Genomic DNA, 26516 nt, shown 5'->3' with positions numbered 1-26516 from the left:
TGAAGGACACTTGTTTCCTCTGTCTCATTTAACCGCTGGTGATCTGACTGCTTATCTGTTGAGACACTTTCTAAATGTCAAACTTGTTGAGAACTGTGACAGACGCCTACTGTCACTGAGAACAGTCAACGCTGACGCCTTCATTTGACATTAAGCACTCTCTTCTTTTCAGCCTCTGCATTTGCATGTATCGGCCTTGGAAAAAGGGCTGGAGGTAGATTTCAGCTGCAAAGTCTGCCTTTTGTTTTACGGGTGCCGTTTCGGAGAATGAACCCAAGAGAAATCCATACAAAATGTATCTTGAAAAACAATACTGGGAACAGATAATAGGCTTGAGAAAGAGGTGACGGTGATATAAATGGAAAAGCTTTTAGATGCTTTAGCCCATCTTTTAGAAGACAGTGACTTATAGGAAAAGTGTGGGAAGTGAAGTGTAATATTTTTGATTTTTTTTCTTTCCTTGAGGCTTTTTGACTACCATGGCAGAGTGGCCCCCCCACCGAGGGCCGTGATCCCTGTCAAGCGCTCCAGGGTGCTCGCTCCTTCCTCCCGCCGCGGGAAGACCTCCTTCCCCATCAAAACATCCTCCTCTTCCTCCTCCTCATCCTCCAGACCTCCCACGTCCTCCTCCGGGCTCAAACGTACGTACAATAAGGTGCTTTCTACTTATCTTGTGTTTAAACTCAGATTAGACTTTATTTAATATGGATTTTTCAAAAGAACGAAGCCTAATTACTCTAATGGCATTCTGTCCTTTTGAAAAAAAGAAGCCTTAAAATGCAAAAAAAGAAACACGGCTCCAAGAGAGAAAAGGGTTGGCATTATTCCGCTGTGCTACTTACGCCACTATAAAAAGCTATTTAATTCACTCCAGCAGCTCACAACAAGCCACACTGCAATGTAGAGCAAAACACTAAGTCGCAAACACAAATATAATCCGAGTTTTGCGGGGAGCACTATTCGTTCTGCGAGCTATTGCTGTCACCCAGGATCCATCTGGATCTCATGTGCTCCTCTGATTAACTGGCGATGCATTATAACGTGCTAAATGTAATTAATGTGAGATTGTGGCCATCTTTTTTGATCTGTGGTCAGCTGTGTTTCCCTAAACGTTAGTCTCTATCTGTAGCCTGTGTAATTGGCTACATTGTTCATTCCATTGTTGCCTGTCTAGCCAGTGTTATCAGCGCGAGCAGCTTGAGAGGGAAGGTCTGTGAGGAAGACCTAGTTGCAGTTGGTTTTATAGAGAAGAAGAGGGGGGAAAAAGCCCATTTCCCAGCCTCCGTTCGGGCAGAGTCGATGAATTCTCCTCTCTTTCTAAACTGCAGTGTGTTACTAATTTGCCCCTGTGAAAAAAATCCCTGTTTGTATTGACTCTGGCTTAGATAGATTGGACAGTGCAATAAGGCTAGCATGTCCAAACAGGAGGGAAGGGCTAGTGGGGGGAGTTTTAAAACGATATAGTCTGTTCAAGTAGTTTTTCACTTTAGGGGAGAATTGGAAACAGCTGTCAGAGGCAGGGACCATGGAGATGGATAGATCTGTGTTTTCCACATTAAACCCTCTTTGACGCACAGTGTTGAGTGAATGAAGAGAGATTTGGCTTTTGGCTCATTCTGTCAGTCTATTAAGGAAAGACTGAATGAATCTTTAAGTTTGGTTGTGTTGAGAAAGTTACACAATCATATTTACTTACTATACTATATACTATAAATACCCTGTGTTTATTCTGAATAGTACTCATTTCACTGTTGCACTGCTCTCCTAATGTGTCCTTCTTTTATTTTCCTCAACTGTCACAATTACTATTTTGATCAAGCCCCTAAATTATACTTACATTTTTTTTAATAAAGTCACAATCATATTCCTCTCTGATAAGCACATTTGTTTCAATATAAGTCCAAATAAGTCTTACATGATACTGAACTAGAGCTGCAAGTCAAATATTTAGACGGATTTTACAGACACTTGGTTGAATTTCTATAGATCAAATTGAACATTTACAACGGCGACATGTAAGACTTTCAGGGGCACAACAATTGTAAACTTATTTTTGTTTCCGTGCACTCCTGTTTCAAATGTACCGCAGGGGAATTAGGATCTCAAAATGGTTTGCACTGATGAATGAAGAATAGATGTTATCCTCATTTAGTTAAAAACTCAGGATACTGCTTGTTCAGTTTATTCAGATATTAAAATAAGACATTAAACACATTATGGGCTTGATTATGTTTAGAAGTTTTACATCAGTAAAGATATCTTAAAAATATTTCTCAAAGAATCTTCCTGATGTCCATCCTCTGAACTTGTAACCTTTTTACTACCATTAAGAGTCACACATCAGCATAAGCAGCCCCACGGTCTTTTCCAGTCTTATTATCATAAAAAAGTGATATGAGACATCCTCGCTATCCCCAAAATAAATAAATGTGCTCAATCATGACGTTCTAAAATCAGATCATTCCATAAATCTTATTTATAATGCTTTTTAAATAACAATGGCAATATTTCCGCCTGTTCCTTCAAAACGGGCTATTTAAAGATGCTGTGTTGATAAGGATGTGTGTGTTGTCTCTCTGCAGCTTATGTGACTGATAGCACAAAAGGGAAAAAGACCTGGAGGCGGAGATAAATTAAATCTGTCCGACACATTCTTATGATCAAAGTAAGCCGCCCAGAGCGAGCAGGGATAATGTTGGAATAAGGAAGAGAGTGTGTGTGTGTGCATTTATGGATGTTGCTTTGTACACCGAGATAGAGACACTTCAGTGTTTCCCGCCATTGTAATATCAGAGTATATCTATCTGCTATTTTCTCCTTTTTCCCCTCAAGAAAAAGTCAATTTTCCGCATCCCTGTAGCTTTAGAATTGACTTCAGCTTTACGAAACAACATGAGACACATTCTTGTGATTGCACATAGATATTTACCTAAATATAGCTTTCAGTGGGGCATTATATACCCCTTCTTTCCTATTTCACTTTCCCACATTAATCATCCCGTTTTTGAATATGTTTTGGTAGATAGCCTAAAGTATGTATTGGATCGTACCTGGGCAGTGTTGTTTTTCACTCTGAATTAGTGTGAAAGATTATTTTTTGGAATGCTAGTTTACAGTCAGCTTATCTTTTTGAAATGTGTATCATGCACTGACATCTCCAACCATAGATGTTTTATGCAACAAAATGAGTGGATGAGTGGATCTGCATTGTGATGTGGTCTGGGTGTAAATATACATCAAAGAAACGCACTTAAAGAGCCGCGTGCCGACATGATACCTGACAAGATTCTATGCATGTCTCCTCCTCATTTTCCATCCGCAGCTCTACAGGAAACTCGTAGGTTTGTTTACCAAACACTCATCCAGAATCTGATAGATGTCAGATTTTCTTCTCAACTTCTGCTTTTCTGTTTTTCCCTTCCTCTCTGAAGATGACACATTTCAGCTGCCGTGGGTTAAGGCATAAGATTATTTTATTGCTTTTTATGGTCTAAATTATTTCATCTCCCCTGTTTCTAAAGCAGTACTTTAAGTGAGGCAATAGTCTGCTAAAGTAGCAGGAAGTGAGTGTAAGCAACTAAAGCCAACTGGTTTAAGTTTATGTGTCAATGTAATTTAATACAAGTGAACATTTTCAAGTTTGGATGAAAACACAAAACTACTTTTTATCTATATGTTATATTAGATGGGTGTCATTCATAATTTATTGAAAATACTTGTATGTGGATATTTCATACAGTGAATGAGCAGCTTTCCCTCTTCACATACGATAAGTCTGGTATTTTACGGGTCCCATACCTGTTTAATAATTTGTTAAGAAGACTTAATTTGGTCCCACAGAGACCCTTATCTGGGACAGTTGCTTGAGATGGCTGTGTTTTTTACTCAGGTCAACATTCATGCATATTTAGAAACCATATCTCATGTATTTTTGATTGCTTGCCTGTAAAATAATGTGATCTTCTTTATGTCAAGCTGTGCTGTTTTGCCCTAAATACAAGACTCTACATTATGTTACCAATGATTTCATTTGCTATAGAAATTGTTGAAATTGTTTTGTGTTGTTTGCACTGTTAGTTAGGAATGACACACTTCCAGATAGCAGTTCAATAGCATTTTCTTTTTATAATTCTTCAAACTCAAGAAGCATTGACAGTCATGTTTTCTAATAGCAGTTTAAGTTTTTAGAAGTTACAAAATCATAAAATGATTGAGTCCTTGATAACTGTTTAGTTCTTAAGAAGCTACTCTGTTGAACATTTAAAAAAAGCAACTGCAGTATATGCTTCAAAACAAGATCTGTCCAATGTTACGCCTGGGAACCTGCTTTTAAAGATGCACTATTATACATTTTGGGTTTATTCCCTTTCCTGTCGTTTTTTTAGGTTTCTGTGCATGTAAATTGTTTGCAAAGGCTAAATCCCAAAGTTCACGGCAGAATAATTTTTCTCCCACACACTGCCTGAAACGCCTCGTTTGGAATATTTAGTTCATTTTCGTAAAAAAGTGACATCACTATGACACTTGCACTTCTATTGGCTAGCATATTGTACGTGATAGGCTAAAAGGGGCGGGACAACTCTAAGCAGTTTACCAATCACAACAGACAACAGTATTAACAGAGTATGAATACATTAAATGGCTTCTGCTGAAAGGTAGATCATAACTACTTTCTAACAAAATTATATAAAATTATCATCTGAAGGATTACAAATTTAAGATACATGTCTTTGACCTGACCTTCACAATATGCACATCCAAGCAGATACTTTGAATAGTGTATGACATTCCCTTGCTTTATATAATCACCGAAGCCAGCTGAACTACAGCATAGAGTGTGTTCAGATATTGACGTTTTTGAGCACAACTTGAGCAGAACTGCACAGCATGGTGGGCGTAAGCTGTGCACTAATCTTCAAATGGAAAGCAGCAGGTCCATATTTTCAGCAGGGTGACTTTACAGATGGACAGATGAGATGTTCCTCCCTGAGGATAGAGTGACTCAGAGTGAAGACATGATATCCAAAACTAAGAGCATTAACAGATGACAGCATGTGGTCTGTGATAAAACGGTGTGAAGCACGGCCATTAAAATGGCTGCACGAATAAAACGAGAACAACTTAAAAGTAGCTATAAATCTGTATGTTTTTGTTTCCGTCCCTCAGCAGTGAAGACGGACCAGCTTCAGACTATAAAGCGGGAGCTCACTCAGATCAAGTTGAAGATCGACTCTTTGCTGGGACGCCTGGAGAAGATCGAAAAGCAGCAGAGAGCCGAGTCCGGTGAGAAGCAACGCGAATCAAAGCGGGAGGGAGGGAGGGAAATTAACAGCAAACGCTGGCCATAAGTCTTCATGACATTTTGGGAGATAAGAGCCGTAGAGCCCTCTGTCATAGCTGCTGACAGGTGTCAACGCCACGCTGACACCACGTTTATTTGAGAGGTCTTAATATATATTCGACACTAGAGGACAGTCTCCTATTGAAGGTCACTGAGACAGCATTCATGGTACCATTTTTTCTCCCAGGCTTGCTTGCTTTATTTGAGCCATCAATCTTTGTATATTTTAATTCCATCACCAAATAAATCACACAAATCCTTGTTCATCCTTCCAGCAATCCCTTTTTTTCAAAGGGAAAACTTCACTCGATACGAAAATAAACAGACAAAATCAAGGTTTTTCTTTTGGATGGAGATGGATGTTTGTTTCTAAAAGCTATCAGCTTGAAGCATGAAGAAATATTTGATTAACTATGGTTAGGCGGCACGATGATTCATCATTTATTTTCCTTTCTACGGAGAATTCATTCTGTATTCAACAACATAATGTGGTAGGCCTATATATAGCCCACATGACTTTATGTCATGAGCTGCTCTAATGATGCAATTTATCATGGCTATTAACTTGAGCAGAATTCACCGTCATCCTGGTGCTTTATCATTCAGGGTCAAAGATAAATAAAAGAAAGGACGAGAGATCCTGCAGTGTTTTGAACACAAACACATACTCATTTACTATTTATGTAAATAAATGCAAACTGTCAAATTCATGCCAATGACACAGAATTAGCTTTTGATGGTTTACATAGAACACTTTAATTCCCCAAAATTGTAGCGTTGAGTTAAATACCAGAAATATTTCCCCGCTTATCATTGAGTACTAACTTCTTGCCTACATGTCGAAAGAGGCACATCAACAGCAGCAACTGCGGTCCTTTGTCAGTGTCTAAACTTTATTCAATCATGTTTTATCGGTGTTAGCTGGAAAGCTAAAAATAGAGGCTTCGGTTGCGTTACGGTTGTTCAGTTTGTCTGAATTTAGCAGCTGAATTGGCAACAGTGTCTTTTCTTTTAGATGATAAATTACAGTGTTGACAATGGACATATGTCAATTTGTCACTTGTTGAGGTCACCTCTTCTGTCCAGCTGATCGTATGTAGCAACACGTCCTCTTGGGAACGATAGTGAGGGCATCACATTTCTGCACAGGGTTTAAAACCAGAAAAAGGCAGCCATGTCAACTTTATTGTACTGCTGTGTGAACCAAAAACGATTGTCTTTGCCCTTCTTTCTCACTCAGAAGCTCAGAGAAAGTACGAGGACAACTGTGACTCTCTGCATGAGGAGTCTGTGTCGGAGACGGCAGAAAACTCTGGGGAGGAGGCGGGCGACGGGGCTCTGGAGATGGAGGCTGGAGAGATGACCGATGGAGGCGAGGACGAGTACGACGAGGAGGGCAACCACCATCTGGTAAGAGAAACGGCTGACAGGCGTGACAGCGAGGCAGAGAGCAAGGCACTTTGGGAGATCTCAAGTGGGCAGACAGTATTTACATTCTTAAAGTTAATTTGACAGAATTATTCATGGCCGCAGATCTGAGAGAGCCGAGCTTCACATGAGTGAACGGTGAGAGCTTTTGGACTGACAGTTTCTCCCTGTTGACCCCCTATCACTCTGGAAGACTCTTCACAGGCCCACACACAGGCACACACAAACTTATAATTGAAGCAGAGGGCTCAAGAGACACAGAGGAGCGCTTAAGACCACCGGTGTGAATCTGGATGTAAAATAGTGTAAATAGGTTTCTGTTCACAAGGCTGCTGAGGAAGTAGCACCTGTATGGAGAAGCCAACTGGAGAGAAGTTGGGAAGGTTTAAGTTGTATATATTATAAAAAAATGTGTTGATAGTGTTCAGGAATGCTGATTATAATTGTTTCTAATTAACACCAGTTTTACTACCAGTTTACAAGTTTCCTTTTTTTTGTTCTTTGTTTTTACAAAACTAGGTTGAAATGTATTTCTCAGTGATGATCACCAGAAACCATATTATTCTGCAACATTTAGCTTCAAAGAGACAGAGCCACTCACAGATTTCACATGTTTTACCACTATCTCAACCAAATCAATTCATTTTGACAGGCCTCAAAATGTTTATGTTCTTCAGAAAAATGAGCTCAAACTTTAAAAACATGGCCATCAACAATTATATTTCAATAAACTCGTATAAGTAGAACTTTTCCAGAATCCTATTAGAGAATATTTTCATCAGTTTTAGCAAATTTAGCAAAATTAACAAATTGAACTGGTATAAAGACAGAGACTGTGTGTTCTGTTTCCTCACTTTTAAAAACTGCTGCATATAAAAAGTATTTTTCAGCATTTCATTTCACACCACACTGCATTCAAATCTGAATAATTATCTTCGGTTCCATCCTTTGTTCTGTTGCATTGGCCATGCTTTCTCTATAATGATATATTTATTAGCCATTAAGCAGGTGAGTACGGGCATGCTCTCCTTGATGAAAGCTTGCTGCCCCCGCTAATGGAAGACGTTATTTTTCAGCGACATTAGTTTTTAGTTTAGTTTATTTATTTATAGTGTCGTGGACAGTCCCCATCGATGAACTGTCACAAAAACAATAAATGGTGCAGCTTTAGCCGACATGGCTAATTTCCAGCTGTTGTCCCCGGCCAGATGGTAATAGACACCCTTAAAATTACAATATATCAACAGCATTAGTTATAAGAAAATATATAAAATAAAATAAAAAGGAAGAAAGACAAGTAGATACCGGTGTGAGGATAAAAGAGAACAATAAACAACACACGTTACTATATACAGTACATGTCACATATAGCACATCACAATCACATCACAGGAACGAGGGGCAACATCCATGATCACAACATGTAACACAATATGTAACACTCACGCCATACTCAACACAGACTAGTGTGTGCAGGTGAATCATGGTTTTAAGACATGGCACGATGGCAGTAAAGATTTATTTGTTTTCTGAAGGTCACACTGATCACACATCGTGATAATGTTCACCGTACAGCAGCGATGACCTTTTATGAATAATTAAATACAACCTGCTCGCTTCTGAACGCTAAATCATATCCATATATTGTATTTCCCTCTCCCCTTCTTTTCAGATAGAGAACCATGTATCGGATATTGACAACTGAGATCAGGTAAGGTTTATTAATCCATTAGAGGATCTGTGAGTTTGTTTTACTAGACTGCAGCCAGTCTTCAAAGCCTTCATTAAAAGCCTTAACTGATGAGCTGTGTCTTGAGCATCTCTAAACATTCGTTAATCATCTTAAGTCATAAACTCTATGACATTTAGAAGACCAGCTCCACTGAAGGCTAGCTAATGCGGAATTCAACAGAGGGATCAATAATGGCATTCCAATGGGCCAGAACTGCCCATAAACAACATTCATCTAATTGAATTGTGAGCAAGGGTGTATGAATGGTGAGGCCTTAGGTAGAGAGTTTCCTGCTCTCTTCTCTCAGGGTGAGGGTAATGATGCAGCCACATCATCAGTTGGCTCGCTGCTGGCCGGCTGCATTTATGAGTTTATGTAAGCTCTGTTTAACTCTTCCATAGCTTTATGTGTGAGCAAAGGAAATCAATAGTTCATATTGGCCCCGGATTTTGATGTATTTGAAGTTATTTTATTTTCCAATTGTGGTCACATTTGTAATTGTATGCAATATAGTTGTATAATTCTCAGGGTGTGTCGACTATAACCTCCAAGGTGTGCAAGATATAGGCTAAATAAACTGTACTTTATTGTTGAATACCATCAAAACAATAAATTCTTGATTAAAGACATTAACTTGTATCTCTCATTGTCACTCACTGTTCAAGTTAAGTTTGAAAGAAAAGAATAATAGCTTTTTTCACTTCCCTGTTAATCATTCGTAAAGATCAATGACACTGTCAAGTCTGTTCACAAAATATGACGCTAGATTCAGCAAGCTAGCTTAGCTTAGCATACATATTAAACTGAGGAAAATGGCTAGGCTACTCTTAATCTTTCCGAATGTAAGAAAGTCAGGTCACCAGTAGCCCTAAAGCTCACTATTCAACTTTTGTAATGGTTTTATCAGAATGTAAACCAAACTGTACGGAAGACAATTAGCAGTAATATTAGCATTAGCGTATCTCTTTCTCAATGTTAGCTGGCTAGCCTACATTTATTAGTGTGAGCCGTTTTGTTGGCTTGATTTATGATGGGATTGCGGATGAATTTATTTCATTAATCTGTTCTCTTTACCTTAAAAGAACTGTCAGTTGCTCTCAATTTTATGTTTATTTTATGTCATTTATGTGTGCACCAGCTAAAGTGTTCATAGCTAACCCCCTACTGCTTTTCCCATATGCCTTTCTAGGCGTCTAGTGTCCCAGTTCTTGCCACTTTAAAAAAGAAAAAACACGTTACACTTAAGTTTTCCATTTCCTTTCCTCATGTCTGCCTTTTCAAAATTCTATCAGTAGCCAATTCACCAGAACCTCCTCACAGCACATGCATTTAAAAACCTGAAAATCCCAGTCAAGGTCGCAGAGAGTATATGAATGTGGTTATATGAAATCACAGTGAGAAGAACCTTAATAAGTCATGTCCAGTAGAATTAGGAAGGCAGCTTTATACCAGCAAGTATTTCTGCACTTTCCAAGATATTTCGGAGGCCATTCAAAACAGACAAGCTTTAAAACTCAGCCTAATCCTCATCAGATTAACTGCATTATAAATAGCCACCATGTTTTAGAAGGAGATGCAGTTTTCTAATGTGTGTTTTCATCTTCTTTATCTCATCAGGATGAGGCAGCAGACGCTCCCGGTTGGTGGTATTAGAATTCATCATCGCCTTCAAGACACAGAAAAAAGATTTCTGAGGGATCAAGACTCTCATACTGGACTGTAAATTGTATTCAAGAGATGCTGAATCACATTTAGATTCCCAACTCTGCAGCACATAGCGAACGTGATGTGCTCTCTGAAGAAAATCGATTCAAGACTCATTTTCATGCAGTGGCCACCTTCATGGATATTCTGTGCGACTTATATTGCATTGCAGGAGGCTGAGAGTATTATGCGCTAATCCTGCTCCTGAAAAAATAAATACTATGAGAATGTATAATTAAAAAAAAAAGGCTTTTTATTCAGATTTGCAAATTGAATTACGTGGAACGGAAAGGAATTGTTGATTTACCATATGAAATGTGTTAGCAATGTCATTTCACAAACTGTATTTCAAAGAACTTTTGCTCGAAGATCAAATGACTTGAACAATCGGCGACCGCAGTATGATATCCACAAAACTAATAAAACATCGGTGCCGTCTGGGTCTGCTTTTTCTCGTGTATAAGCCATGAGCTACGAGCATAACTTTATCCAGCTTATCCATTTATCACACAAATACCCTGTGGGGCTGTTCCATCATATATTCCAACTCCTGCCAACTTTCAAAGCAGACATTTCCTAGAGTGGTAGAGAGCGAACACTGGCACAGGCGTCCTGCCAGGGAGCAATGCCCCAACGTCTCAAAGCGCTCCTCCCTGCTCAGCCTGTGCATCCCAACATGCACTGCTGCTGTTCAGGAGCCAAGGCCCTTTCTCATTCTCCTCTACTACCCCCCTGCATTTTGATTTGATTCTGCTCAGGCGAAAGTGCTAGCTGAGGTTTTTTTTAATTATATATCAAGACTCTTTTTTTAAGTATGTGATCTGTCTTTTGGATCGATTAGATTTGGAATACATCTGTTATAGTATAACATGATACACTGGCCTTAAAAACCTAAACAAGTAGTGAGACAATACAACCCATTAATCTATTAATAAAATACCTAAAGTGGAAGATAATCTGGTCAGCATTGGGTGATTTGTCCACTCACTTTGTGCAGTTTACTTCATTATATATGCCAATTTATTCAGAATCCAAATTAGAAATGCATTATTAGTCCCACGGTGGGGAAATGTACATTGTTACTGCAAAAGTGGCATTAGTTGTTGCCATGTGGAGCAGCTTCAGTTAAGTGATTTTAATCAACCTGATTATCAACAAACTGCTGCAAATTGAAATATGTCACCAGTGAGTGGATATCTTCATGTTCTACTGTTAATAATTCGCAGCAGGTTTGCCCAATTTATTTCCAGTTTGCAAAAAAGTAAATTGACAAGCAACACTGACAAAGGCATGTTTCTCGTCTTAAGCCTTCAGTTAAAGGTATTTGCAAAAGGAGGTAGATGGAACGTATGCTGACATGCACCAGGTGTGTTAGCTGATAGCTCAATGGCATCAATAAGTGTGATGATGTGTATCAGCCAATCAGCTGGCACACCTGGTATACTGTCAGTTAGCTATGGGTTGTAAGAAAAGGCTAGTGGGCTGAAACATTAATCACAGCTGTTAATTATACAGCTTCTTATGAAACGCTCATTAACCTCCATCATTGTCCTTAAACTCACTGCAGCTGAGTAACAGCTCTACTTTTCTCTGCTCCTATAACTTCACTGTTAAAATCTTCCTCCTTAAGGTTTTTTTTCAAGACAAACATGGCTATTGTCTATTAGAGGAGATAACTGTGGTTCTTTGTGCGCTTTAAACACTTGGTAATAAAAAAATAAATGCAGGGCTTGATGCATAAAAACACATTTTGAGAAATTTAACAGCAATGTTACTTTTTGACTCAATGTCCTATTTATCCCTATGAAAACATGAGAATACTAATCTTGTTAAGGGGGGTTTAAATGTAATTTCTCAATGTTTTGAACCACAAAACAACTTTGAACCTTTCTTATGACCGCACAACCGAGCCGAACCGAGCAAAGAAAGACAAAATACCGGGGTTTTTTGGTATTACTGACCCTTCTTAACAGAGAATGAATTAAAATGTGAAGGAACGGTCGCCTTGCACAACTTCATAAATACAACAGTCAAACCTGGCAGTGCTGCCTGAAAAAAAAACATAAAATAAAATGTCTGTCCTGCAGCTCATTCAAAATAAATGTCTGGTGAATGATGATAATGTGTAATATTTAGCACTATTTTTGTATCCAAAGACATGTCTAAGGGAAATGGCTCTGCTACATGTTTATCTTTTTTGCTGGTAGCCTGTTATTTACTGAGCAGTATGGTGATGTGTCAAATATTTTGCAAAAATGCCTCAAAAAATAAATAAAAACCTCATTGCTTTTAACTGTTGGAAATTATCTGGGTCACTTTAAAACATTTCTGGCTCAACCATCTTTAAGTTTACCCTGTATATAGTCATTCTTGTTATTATTTTAAATAAATGAAAAAAACAACTTTTATTGAGTTTAAAATAATGCTGAAATGATATACTGACAGTTTGTTGGAGTGGTTGCAGGTTTTACCCAGAATCATGGGGCTTGTAGAGATAGTGTAACTGACAACTGTTGTATAGAAATGTACATTTTTTGTAAAGATATTTTTATCAAAAGGCATGTTTACTGTAACTTTGTATGTTCAGTTCATGTATTTAAAAAAAAGAGTATAATTCAACTGTTGTACGGCTATAAAAGTCCTTGTCATTTTAGATAACTATTTGTGTTCTTTGAGTCAATAAAATGTTTGTGTCATATAATTATGTAGTCAAATTATTGAATGATCAACACTTTATTTTACAAATAAATATGAACTAAAGGCGAAGGAAGCTTTTGGCTTCATTGTTAAGGTCTTTACATAAAAGCAGAAATGATAATTATAGGTTGTGAAAAGATGTATGTAAATATTTGGTGCATCACTATTGGGTGCCACTTAAAAATCCATTCTCTCCTCCATTTTCCTTCAATGCAAACTGCCTATTTAATCATGATATATAATTGATTATGCAGCATGTGCCTCTGCTGACATCGGAATGACACTTTAACAAGTTTACAGCACCATGTGTGAAAAGATGTCAAATTAGCGTCAGTCAGCAGAAAAGTGGACACCATGAAGGCAGCTTTTCATCTTGTATTTCACTAAGAGCACCGGTCTCACTGGCTGCCGTTTAATATCACTGTTCCGTGAGAAGCATACTGATTCCATCTGGCCACAGCTGCATATATCCACCTCTGGCAAGTCATTCTACACCCCACTAATTGCAGTAAATCATTATAATAATGCGCCAATCAACGTCACAAATACTCATACTAAATGGTATAAGTTCTGCCTTAGATGAAAAGAAACCCTGATGTTTGATATACTTATGTTGCCCCTGTTATTTGAGTAAAGTAATGTTTAAGTCTTTGTTTTGCGTTCTGCTCAAACTTGCAAGCATGTGATGAAATACAGGATATATGAAATGCAAGCAATGAAATTATTTCACTTTTCTCATGTATACTCTTAAATTCAGGTATTTTTTACTGAATTCTTCAGAGAAACTGATTGACAAATTGTTTCTCCTCTCATTGATTTGAAGCGTGTCAAACTAAAGTAGAAACAATTGAGTTTAATCAGGATTTAGTTACATTGAAACAGGTTAAAGTGTTGATAGATTGTTTAGTTGCTATCAATCATTTGATCAAAACAATGAACAAATTAGTAAAGTGTTTGAGATTAAATAAATAATATTCTTTACGTTTAGAGTAGATTTTTTCTCACAAACATGTATTATAATACTTGTGTGCGTGTGTGTGAGTGTCTATAGAGGTTTCTCAATACTCAATTTCCTATCCTCGAGACTTAGTCCCGCCCACAGGAGATGCGAGCGGAGGAGCCGAGGAGGGGAACCGAGGAAAGAGGAGGGGAAGCAGCAGGCGGTTCGAGAAATGAGAACTCCTCTCCTCTGAGCGTTCATTTTAAAGAGACGTCCATTAATGATGACAGGAGGCACAGCAGCCCTCTGTCTGATGGACAGATGTGTTCATGACGACTTATATATTTACTTTTAATTCCTTGACAGTGCTGTAATGACACAATAACAGGTTACAGATGCGGACATACACACACATATCTATATAACGTAACACAATCAGAGACTGGATATATCCCCCCCGCACTGTACAACACACACACACACACACACACACACACACACACACACACACACACACACACACACACACAAACACGCACACTGTACCACACGCGCGCACACACACACACACACACACACACACACACACACACACACACACACACACACATACACACTGTACCACACACACCTACAGCTCCTAAAGCACAATCAGGCTACAGCCGTTGTGTATTTTATTATGTGAAGCACTAAATGGTCTTAGAAAAATATCGACTCTTTGTTTGTAGATATCTACTAAACTACAGCATACAAATACAGAGAGTAATGTAGGCCTACCTGTTATACTGAGTGATATATATTGTACACACTGCTCTGCTTTCTGCACGGACCTCACAGCTGTTCTCACTGTAAACATCGCGTCGCGATGAAAGCAGTTACTAAAATAATATCCAGGGGATGCATGCAGAGTCATTGGCTGAAATAAGTCCGGCCGTGCGTAACGCCTCCACCGTTCCCGGAAATGCATCCGCGGAGGAGCCATGGAGGACCCATCAGTGTCTCCTCGGTTAGAGCTCCTCCAGAGAGCCTTCTTGATGCTAGATGCTCGGTCCTCGATGTGCATTTAGAGAAATGAGATATCCTTCAACATGGCGCGCTGAAATCCATTTCCGGGTTACTACCGGAAGACCGAGGAGTCGAGGAGGGGAAATTAGAGTATTGAGAAACCTCTTAGATTAATTTACGATAGGAAAATGGACAAAAGTAAAACTCCCTTCTCACGTGCTAGAAACCTAAAAAGGTCAAGTGTTGGTCAATGTAGTGCATGGAATGAAGCCAGGATACCTAAGCACAAAAGTCAGCAAAAAAAAATTCCAACAAAGAATCGTGGAGGCTGTTTACTTTGCTTCACCAAGGTCGACCAAAAAAGAACAAGAAGGCTTTAGCTATAAAATTGCTAGTACAACGTTGTTATATAATGATCCCGGTTAGGGTGCATCAAAAAACACAATTCTTGAATTTTGATATGGCTGGGTGCTAAAAGTGTTCCAATATATGTAGAAACAACACATGCAAAATATTTTTCCAATACATGATGATTTAGGGGTGCCACCGCACATCTGTTTTTGTTGGGTAAAGTGGTAAACAGTGCTCAATGGGCGCCATGGAGATCTGAGGTAAACAAGACTGCAGTTCAAGAAAACTGAGGTGTTCTTTCTGTTTTTGTGTTGGGTATGTATTATTACATATTACTGTCATATCTGTAGTTGTGTCTTTGTATACTTAAGTCATATTTATAGGTATTTGGTGTTCATTACATCTAGCTAACGTTAGCTAGCTAACCACAGTTAGCTATCTATGTAAGCTAGAGTATTGATGTCTCGTGCTTATTGAGAGTAGCATTGTAGTTTTTACAGTAAATTAACATTTTAAATATAAGTATATTTGCGAGCACAGCTAGCTACTCTGGTAGTAACGGTAAGTTATGTTGAAGTTAGACTATGTACAGCTAAAATTGGAGACTTATGTAAGCATGGTTTATCATAATTGAGTGATATTAAGTATGCCAAGATATGATTTTAAACTCTATCCTTGTCCTTGTATTACATTAACATTTTAAACATAGGTATATTTGCAAGCACAGCTAGCTACTCTGGTAGTGATGTAAGAGTAAGTTATCATTGTAATGATGAAGTTGGACGATGTACAGCTAAAATACAGCATGGTTTATCATAATTGAGTGATATTAAGTATGCTAAGATATGATTTTAAACACTATCCTTGAGCTTGTGTCCTTTTCATTCCCAGACACTGCACAACACAACCCACCCCAGGATCCAGCTCTCCTAAGATGCTGCCCTCACCAACTGGTCCCTGCCAGACTAGCAGTCGCAGCCTGGTCTTTGGTCTGGGCCCCAGCATCACCAGTGAGGATGGCATCATCACCGGTGCCAAACTGCCAACTGGTCGTCAGATCTTACGCTGCATGCTTGCCAAGAAACCTGGTGGAAACGGAGTGTTGTCGCAGTTCGAGGCAACCAAGGGTGTCCTGGAGCAGGTGCGGCCATTTTACAAGAGAGCCAACATTCCAATGGTGAGCGACAAGCATGCCTGCCACAAGATGGTAGACTTAGTCAATGCTAACAACAAGCTGCGGAAAATCTCCCAGGCCAAGTGCTCCAGTGAGACTACAGCGAAACAATTGGAGAAAATGGAGTGCAGACTTGATGCCACATTTCCGCTGTGGCCTCCAAGTGTTGAAAAGCTGATTGATAACCCAGAAGACCTAGCTTTCTTGGCCAGCATGAAGACCGACAGAGTGGCCACATTTGGTGTATTGGACAAAAAGCTGCAGCTCAAGGTGAAGCGGCGAGAGGAGCGTCAAGCTGCTGCAGCAGCCAGGCAGTCCCGCTGTGAAAAGGAGCTGGAGGAGATTACGGCAATGTCCAGCTTGGTGTCGGAGAGTGATGAGGAGCCAGAGGAGGATACTAACACAGTCTGTCCAACATCTGAGGGTGAACCATCCCACAAGCGTAAGAAGACTGGAACAAACGTCTTCATTCCACATGACATCCTTAGCCGACCAAGTGTTGTGTCACTGGCTACAAGGTTGAAGATGTCACCAACGCAACAGGCTGCCTTCATGCATGGCCTGGTTGCAGAGTCAGGCGGTGAATGTACATATCTCTCTGCATATTACGCAACAGCTGACCGAGCAAGACGCTAAGTGCTGGAGACAATCAGTGAGGAACGGCACAAGCAGTGGACACCACCTCCATTGTGCACCCTACACTGGGACAGCAAGTTAACACCGATGCTCAGCAATATGCGCCAGTTGGAGGAGCGTCTTACAGTGGTGGTTAGAGATGCAGAGCGGCTGAAACTGCTTGGTGTTCCGGCGTATAAGAAGCAGACCAATGAGGCATGTGGAGTGATCATTGCCCGGTTGACATGCAAGTTGATGCAGGACTGATGCTGCGCTGACCAGGTTGTCAACATGGCATTTGACACCACTGCGTCAAACACCGGCCATCTCACAGCAGCCTGCATTGCCAAACAGCTCTCACTGGGCCGACCACTGCTTTGGTCTGGGTGCCGGCACCACATTGGTGAGGTCCTCCTGAACCAGGTTTTTACAGACCTGAAGGTGGAGACATCACGGTCGCCAGAGGTTACCTTGTTCACACGTCTGAGAGAGAAATGGAACCTGTTACCACAAGAATCCAGCAGCCAATGGTCCCGTTCTGGCAACACCGAGCAACCACTCCTGGGCAAGTTACGTGCTGAACTTGTCAGGTGCGCAAAAGAAGTGACTGACCACAAGCGAGGTGACTACCGTGAGTTTGTGCAGCTGTGTCTTGTGTTTCTGGATGCAGGTGGTGAAGAGCAGACTGCAGTGACCTTCCAACGACCGGGAGCGCTCCACAAGGCACGATGGATGGCCAAGCTGCTCTATACTCTCAAGCTGGCTTTGATGAAGCAGCACATCGCGTTGCTTCCCCAGGGCACAATTACTTTGGCACTGACTTTAGCAAGCCAAAGTTCCCCACCCTCTTGCCAACCACCAGCTTGGCTGATCTCGCCAATAAGGATTGCTGGTTTGGGATGCACCAGCTGCACATTGATCCAGAATTTATGTCTCTCGATGTGAAGGAATGGGCGACCAATGCTGCGTTAAAAAAAAGTGAGGTCAATGTATGTGCAATGAATGTGGTCAATGACTGTGCCGAGCGTTGCGTCAAGCTCACGTCCGACTTCGTCGCAGTGGCCAGGAAGGAGCAGCACCTGCAGAATGTGCTGCAGGCAGTTGAACATGACCGCAGCCAACAGCCAAACCTTCGCCGCTGCAAACACAAGGTAATCGCAAGCTAATCGCAAGCTTGCGATAGGACGGTTACTCTTGGGTGGCGGGTGGGGAGACATATCTGTGGGGAGCCGCACGGGCTAGGTTCAGAGTTCAGGTTCCATTTCCTCTCTCTTTCTCCTCTGGCACAGACTGAGCAATTAAGTTTGAAGTTTAGTTAGGGTTTGTTCTTTTAAGTGTGTCAGTATCACCCCTTGTGTTTAACAATGAAGTCAATTAAACTTTATATGTGTGTCCGATATCCATCACTGCTGCACAAAACTCAGGGTAACGTGAACATGTCCCATTGAGCTCCATTAATTTTGTCTATAGGACAAATTAATGGAGAATCTTGAAAGTTGAATTCTGAGAAATGCCCAAGTTGCCCAAAGGGCAAACAAACAACTTTTACTTTGATAACCCTATAGAACATGTTACTGTATAAAAGTTCACTGTACTCAACATTTCCAGGTCAACCTTTTGGCAATTAGACTAAAAATTGCAAACATTTTCGAAATTTCACAAAAGTTCATGTCTTAGGTGGCACCCCTAAATCTCAATGGAATTCCTCAAAACTTTGCAAAAGTCATTTTTATGTTAATTGGAACACAATGCAATGCCAGCCAAATTGATATTTTGAAATTAAAATGTCCCATTCAAATTTGATGCACCCTAATCCCGGTGTCTGCTCGGACTTTGTTTTCTGTCTATGATGAAAGAAAGTTATTTTGCATCGTACTCTGTCTGCCTCCAGTAACTTCTTCTGAACCTCTTCTGAAAGAATAAGTTGTTAGAAAAGTGTTGAGGAGGTCCGGAACTGGCACAGACTGAGATTTCCTCCAACAGTTTATACAGTATGTTTATGTCAAAGATTGATGAAAACACAAGTTGATCGAGTTCCTTGCTTTGATGAAAATCCATCCACAGTTAAACCAACAAGTTGAGTTTAGTTGATCTGTGTGGTTGAATATTATTTCTGTTTGACATCTTTGCAAGAAGGTCAAAGTTCATTGTCACCTCCATCAGGTGCTGTAGTATCACTGTCATGCTTAAGGGCACTTGTGCAGCAGATATGGGACTTGTACTTCAGGTCGATTAACTGTCTCCAAATGTGTTAAACCTGCCCTCAGTCAGATTAACAAACAGTCCAGTTATTGTGTTTCACTTTGGAACACACAACGTGACCTAAAGGCTGATTCTGACCCTGAGTCAGCAGAGCAGCATTTACAATCTGCCCACATTGTCCTGAATGGCACAGCTGGGAAGAAAGTTGTTCTGGTATCAGCCAGTCTCCTGGAAGCTCTCGTGTGTGCAAGCCGGTTCCATGTGTGACGCAGAGCATTTTCACAGTTGGATGGTTTTTAAGTCCACATGGAATATTTGGTTTTCATTGTGTCCGCTGCTGAAAATCATTTTCTCAGCACTTCCTGAGCTGCCAGTCCTCTGATGTAAAGGGCTTCATAGTAAAAAAACTCATGCAATAAAAAAAGAGCTGGATTTATCAAAACATAAGGAGTTTTTGCGACATTAAATCATAAAATCAACAACTGCCTCAATAAAATAACTATTAAAAACACATAGAACAAATAAAAAGGCTCCCCATATTGAAATCCTGTCATTTATGAGTGTACACAGTGGCTTCAAAGATGATCTGCATGGTGTGAGAGTAAAACATAAATGTCCTTGAAGGGTTTCAGTATGTCACTTCCACTCTGATAGTGACTCTGTAAAGGAAGCTAGGCGGCTACAGCTGACTTAAAGCCCCCCCACGTTTATCCCCAGTAAAAAGGTAACACAGTAAGGTTAATGAGGGCCGACTACAATGCCACACACAATTAGCTCGCTGTATCAAGTTCACAGCACCATGGCTGGCATGATCGCACACAGCTGGTCCCTTTTAACCTATATATTAGGAAACGTCTCACCCCTGTCTAATGCACCGGAGTTTATTCATTTATACAGAAATGACTGTGGCTTCTGAAGATATTCAGCCATGTGATCGTGAGCCTTGGAATGAAAATTACTACACGATTTGAATTCAATTCACCACCCGTGCTGTTAAACTTCTGCAATATTGATTTGTTTTACTTTCACTACTGTGGGAATAGAAAATAGATTAACACTTGGGTTGCTACTGCCAGTCAGTTGGTCATCTCCAGTAATGGGTTTATATGTTATCATTTTAATATATTTCTTAGTCTGAGGCACTCCCATCAACTGGTGTGTGTGTATCTTCTGGCAGATTCATTTAAATCATTCTTAATTGTCTCCAATGTGTTTACATATAGATCTGCATATTTTCATTTTCTCAATAAACATATGTATTACTGTGATGGAAAAATATACTTATTTTCCAGACAGTTTTACAACAAATTTAGAAGCAGGACTTTTTGTGATAGCTCTTGCTCCATCTTAACCATGTATTGTTTTGTATATCCTAAAATGTAGGTATACAAAATAAAAAAACGAATACTGTATTCCATATTACGAGTTGTAGAGCTTTATTGCAAATATTCATTTTCCCAGCTCGCAGCACATATCTTAATTAACATTTATATTATGTTAGCTCAGGGGTGCATGATGAGCATATTTTCCTTGTCTGATTTGAAAAATATTTAAATGAATCCACATGTGTTGCCAATAATCCGAGTGTCAAGTTGGAAAATTGGAATGAAGAGTCCCGATCTTCATCTCTGCAGAGGCTTTAATGAAATCAGAATCATTTATGCCTGCTGTGAAGGATGAGCTGTTGCAAAGTCATTACGTTTGCTAAGGGGCCAGGAGGCTAACGTTAGCCGTTAGCTTGTAACGGTGGTGTTGATGGTGTGACACATTCAGTTGATTTATCAGTCAGATTCATATTTTTGGGTGATTCAAAAGTCAGATGGTGGTCATAAGTCTGCTATCCCTACATGAACAGACATTAACATGCAGCAGTGCCTTGGTTGCCTGATTGGTCCACCTGGGGAGACGGGAGGATATTTAACTGCAGCCGTGCAGTTCCTCGGCCGCTCTCACTGACTCCGCTTCTCCTACTCCCAACGCGGCGCTTTTTTAAAATATTTTGTTCTGTGGTGCTGTGAGCGCACCTTGGTATCTTCTCCTCTGGCTGTGGGCCAGTGTCACTTTACCTGTCTTTGCAAGACAGATGCATGTTCTCAGGAGTGCAAACCCTTTTGTTTTTCTTTTCCCTTTTGGATTGATCGTTTTCTCCTGTTTACGTTAGTGTCGGTAAGAAGCCTGTAGGCTATATTTATTTTCTCGGTTAGGTAAGATTTTGAGTTGTAAGGTTTGTTTCTTTTTAGTTGGTTTTGCTACTCCTGTTTGTGTATATTTTTTGGTAAATATATTTACCAAACGCTTTCTCTGACTCGGTGTCCGTGTTCTTGGGAGTGGGAAGAGTGGGGGAGAGTGCACATTTTGTGCTGCGCCTAGGTTCCCCTAGATCTGGGCGTAACAGGAGGACTTGAAGTTGGCAACTTTAAGAAATAAACAGAGATAGAATAGGATTTCCTTTTTCATTTTTACTGTATATTCTTCAGTTTAACTAACTTTATTATTACTTCAAAATGATTAGTTGAATACTAAATTGCGGCTAGCACACGACAGTATGGGCTAGTCAGATTACTTAAATGGTTGTATAAGGCTTGATGCTAAATTTTCGGGTTGGCAACCTAACACACTACAAGTTCTGTAGTTTAAGGGGAAAAATAAAATAAAAATAATTGCTGCACTCCACGTTACCTTTAATACACTTGATATACGTTTTTATACTGTTGTACTAATTGAAAAAGCATTTATTTACATTAACTGTGGAGTTTTTATTGTAAAACCACATGTTTACATTCAGTGCTAAAAGACATTGTTTGTATCCTTAAGGTCTAACAAAAGTGTTTATCATCTCCTCATAAATTCAAAACTATAGCCTAATTAATATCTGTTTTGTCAAACAATGTACAAATGTACTATTTGTACATTTTCTTTATAGCATCAATAACTAAGCTGGGAACGAGCTTGATGAGAGCGGTAAAAGGGAAAGTTGTGGGCTGAGTTGGGAGGGTTACTTTAAAATGTATCACGTTACAATCAATACACATATGTAATAAGTAACCTAATCGAAGTATCATAATATAAAAGTAATTACTTTCCCTTACTTTTGGATTACCTCAACATCAAATGCAATTCAAATATAGCCTATAGAGAAAATAAAGATCTATACGATTATATATACATACGGTATTACATGTATTATGTAAGAACAATTTATTATCTTGCAAGATATTTGTATCAAAAACGTGTTTTATTAAGTTATAAGCTAGCATAGAGAAGAGTTAAGTTCACAGGTGCTTTAACATATGAATTAACAGAAATCACAGTATTTTTGTATAATAAATCAAGCGTTAACTTACTGCATCTGAAAAAAAGGTGTTTCAAATAAAGAAGAATGAATGTAAACTAAAACATTGTAATCCTGGATTGTGTAATCATGTAATACGTAACTTCCCAAATCTGGTTGTGGGCCCATTTACAGAATCTTACTAGCAACACCTTTAACATAACGTCATTTTTCACATATAAAAAAACAACTTTCAAAGTTTAACTTTAAACCAAGCAGAATAAAAGTAAAAAATATGTGCATCTGTGTTTACAGCAGTCTTTTAAGGGGATTTATTATTAAAATACAAGTAATTTAACACGTGTTAGTCCAAAATGTACATTGGAAAATCAAGGAGAAATCTGACTGCTGTGTTTTTTATTATGTATGCTGATGCAGGCTCAGTTATCCATTCACTTCTGCACTAATTGAATCAATAAAATGCTTTAATCCAAAGGAAAAATTCTCACATTCAGAGCAATATGACCTTGGGAGCAACCCGGAGAGACATTTATCTATGTTATGCTTTCCAGAGCAACACTATAGGAATCAGTGAATTGAGATTGGAGAGGGTAAGACAGGCTGGCAGACGGAGGGGAGATAAAGGGAGAGGAAATATTTTGAGTGATCTCTTTTGAAGCAGCGTGCCTCAATGTGTCACTTCATAATTGAATCCCTTTCTTTGTGCTGCTGTGAGGCCAAGGAGGCTCGAGGACAGCCCGAGGACAGAGATGTGGACACCTCCTGAGCCCGAGGGCCACGGTCCCCCCCCCCGTTGATAACACTGAGCAGTACCGCCATCTGATAATTCTCCATGGAAACAGACTCATTACATTACATTACATTGCATTTAGCTGATGCTTTTATCCAAAGCGACTTACAATAAGTACATTCGACCAGGAAGACACAACCTTGAAGAAAACAGAATCATATAAGTACATCATTTCATTCATTTAATTTCAAACCTTTATTTAACCAGATTGGTCCCATTGAGATCATAGATCTCTTTTTCAAGGGAGACCTGCAGCATATAGGTTCCACATGAAACATAAAACAATAAAGGACATTATACATTATATTTACAGGATACATAGTTATAGATATTTACAAGTGCCCATTGTATCAGCAAGCATTTCATTTAGCCTAGCTTTAAAAACATGCAGAGGAATGAGATTGCTCAGTTTCAATTCTTGCTGAAGATTGTTCCAAGCAAGTGGAGCTGCGCACATAAAAGCTGTCTTACCTAAGACAGTCCTTGCTCTTGGCACATCTAACAAGACTACATCATGTGACCTCAGACAATAGCTGCTTGCAACTCTCTGTGTTATCAGAGAGCAGATATAATACGGGAGTTTACCCAACAAAGCTTTATAGATAAACGTGTACCAATGACTGAGCCTCCGTACAGAGAGTGATGGTAAACCTGCCTTGGTATACAGTGTACAGTGATGTGTAAGCGCTTTACAATTTGTGACAAATCTCAGAGCACTGTGATACGCAGCATCCAATTTGCTCAGGTAATTGGCAGGTGCATTCATATAGACCAGATCCCCATAGTCCAGCACAGGTAAAAAGGTCACAGTGACTAGCCTTTTCCTGGCCTCAAGCGAGAAACAGGACTTGTTTCTGAAAAAGAAACCTAGCCTAACCCTCAGTTTTTTAAGCAGGTTATTGACATGAAGTTTAAAAGAGAGACAATCATCAAGCCAGATACCAAGGTATTTGTAACAGGCAACAACTTCAAGTTTTGTTCCTTGCGTAGTTACAATATCTAAAACAGGCTCTGGTGTCTTTTTAGCTTTTGAAAAGAGCATTACCTTGGTTTTATCCACATTTAAAAGAAGCTTTAATTCAGAGAGCTGAGTCTGAATAGTGTTAAAAACAGCTTGTAATTTAACAACAGCCTCTTTAATGGAGGGACCTGCACAATACATCACAGTATCATCCGCATACAAATGTAAAGTAGCTTCATCCACATTATCACCTACACTGTTAATATATATGGAGAATAAATGTGGTCCTAAAACAGAACCTTGTGGTACACCATTAGAAATGTTTAACCATTCAGAAGACAGTCCATCAAAATGAACACATTGGGACCTTTCAGAGAGGTAGTTCACAAACCACCCCACTGCATTGCTGGATATGCCAATACTGAGTAACCTCTGCTTTAAAATGCGATGATCAACGGTGTCAAATGCTTTGGAAAGGTCAATAAACAGAGCTGCACAACTCTGCTTATTATCTAAAATAGTAGTAATGTCATTTACCACTTTCATTGTCGCAGTGATGGTGCTGTGTTTCTTTCTGAATCCTGACTGATGTTTAGACAGGATATCATTTATACATAAAAACTCCTTTACTTGTTCACTCACTAAGCGTTCGAGCACCTTAGCCAGAACTGACAATTTAGAGATTGGCCTATAGTTATTTAAAATAGTTGCCTCCCCTCCTTTAAGTAAAGGCAAGACATAAGCAGACTTCCATACTTTTGGAATTGTGTTCGTGCTGAGGGAGAGGTTAAAAAGAGAAGTAAGAGGTGGAGCAATAAAATCTGCAGCTATCTTTAAAAAGAAAGGTTCTACGTTGTCCGGGCCAGCCGGTTTCCTAGGATCTAACTTGGATAATGCTTCATGAACAATACCAATAGTTAAAGGAGTAAAACTGAAAGGGTTTTCCAGACCACATTGTTCAGAGTCAAGGATTGGAGCGTTCACAGGAGCCACACAGCCAAACAGAGAGCCACAAGACACAACATGCTCATTAAAGCAATTTAGCATAGTAGCCCTGTCTGATATAGTGCCAGATGCTGTGGTAAGGCACGGAGGTAGCTCATTTGGGATATCACCAGTGGAAATCGATGTTATGGCTTTCCAAAATTTCCTAGGATTATTCAGGTTTTCTGTGGTAACCGACAAATAGTACTTTGATTTAGCACTTTTTATTTGAGATGTGAAGCTATTTCTTAGCTGCCTAAAACGTAGCCATTCTACCTCTGAGCCTGATTTCCTAGCCTTAGCCCAAGCATTATTTCTCTCATGAAGGAGACTGGACAGCTCAGCAGAAAACCAGGGATTGTTTCGTCCCTTCACTCTAAATGTACGCAGAGGTGCATGTCTATCTATAATTTTCATAAAACCACGATAAAAATAAGACCATGCAGTTTCTACATCAGCACACAAATTGATTCTACCCCAATCAAAATCAAACAGATCATGTAAAAAACCCTGCTCCACAAAGTGTTTTTTGTCTCTCTTTGTGATGATACGTGGTTTAACCTTTTGGACCTTAGTGTCCCTAATTGTGGCTACAACACAGTGGTCACTCACATCATTAGCAAATACTCCCACAGATGAGTATTTATGTGGAACATTTGTTAAAATTAGATCAATTAAGGAGGATTTATTTGGGGACTTAATATTTGGGCGAGTAGGACTGTCTATAATCTGGGTAAAATTCAATGAGGTACACAGGTTTTTAAAATCCTCTGACACAGAAGTTAACCAGTCCCAATTAAAATCACCAAGCAACACTATTTCCTTGTAGGAAAGTTGTGATAACAGTTTTGCCAATGACGATAAAGAGTTCTTGACAGCCGAAGGGGCCCTGTAGCAGCCCACCACCATGAGCTGTTGACCCTTTGTTACCTCAATATTCACGGCTAAAAATTCTAGCTGTTTACTAACAGATTTGGAAACCATATTAGTTACACAAAACTTATTTTTCACATAAATGGCAACGCCACCACCTTTTTTAGGCCGGTCAGTACGATATACACTGTAACCATTTATGTAAATGTCAGAGGCCAAAATGGATTTATCTAGCCACGTTTCTGATAAGACGATGACATCAGCATCAGTCGAACTCGCCCAAATACGGACAAAATCTAATTTAGGTAACAGACTACGCACATTTAAATGAATTAAACCTAGCCCAGATCTAGATATAAAATCAGCAGGAGTAGCTATTTGACTAATACTGCTCGGTGGACCTGGATTTGGCTGTACATTTCCTGAT

General features: G+C 39.5%; 1 protein-coding gene across 7 annotated transcripts in view; it reads left to right on the top strand.

Annotated features, from left to right (window-relative positions):
- LOC117465930 (RNA-binding Raly-like protein) overlaps positions 1-12892 on the top strand; it is a 170624-nt gene extending 157732 nt beyond the window's left edge. For 4 of the 7 annotated variants that reach the window (XM_071206927.1, XM_034109035.2, XM_034109034.2 and 1 more), the window contains 5 exons: positions 466-641; positions 5167-5283; positions 6582-6751; positions 8442-8480; positions 10119-12892. In XM_071206927.1, coding sequence (XP_071063028.1) covers positions 466-641; positions 5167-5283; positions 6582-6751; positions 8442-8474 — 496 coding nt within the window. In that variant the 3' untranslated portion in view covers positions 8475-8480; positions 10119-12892. The remainder of the gene's footprint in view (positions 1-465; positions 642-5166; positions 5284-6581; positions 6752-8441; positions 8481-10118) is intronic. The other 3 variants (XM_071206929.1, XM_071206928.1, XM_034109036.2) reach the window with 3 other exon arrangements.
- The last annotated feature ends 13624 nt before the right edge of the window (positions 12893-26516 follow it).

Source organism: Pseudochaenichthys georgianus, chromosome 20 (genome assembly GCF_902827115.2).
Source record: "Pseudochaenichthys georgianus chromosome 20, fPseGeo1.2, whole genome shotgun sequence".
NCBI classification, from domain to species: Eukaryota; Metazoa; Chordata; class Actinopteri; order Perciformes; family Channichthyidae; genus Pseudochaenichthys; species Pseudochaenichthys georgianus.
Note: the sequence above shows the minus strand (reverse complement) of the source record. Positions and strands in the feature narration are given on the sequence as shown.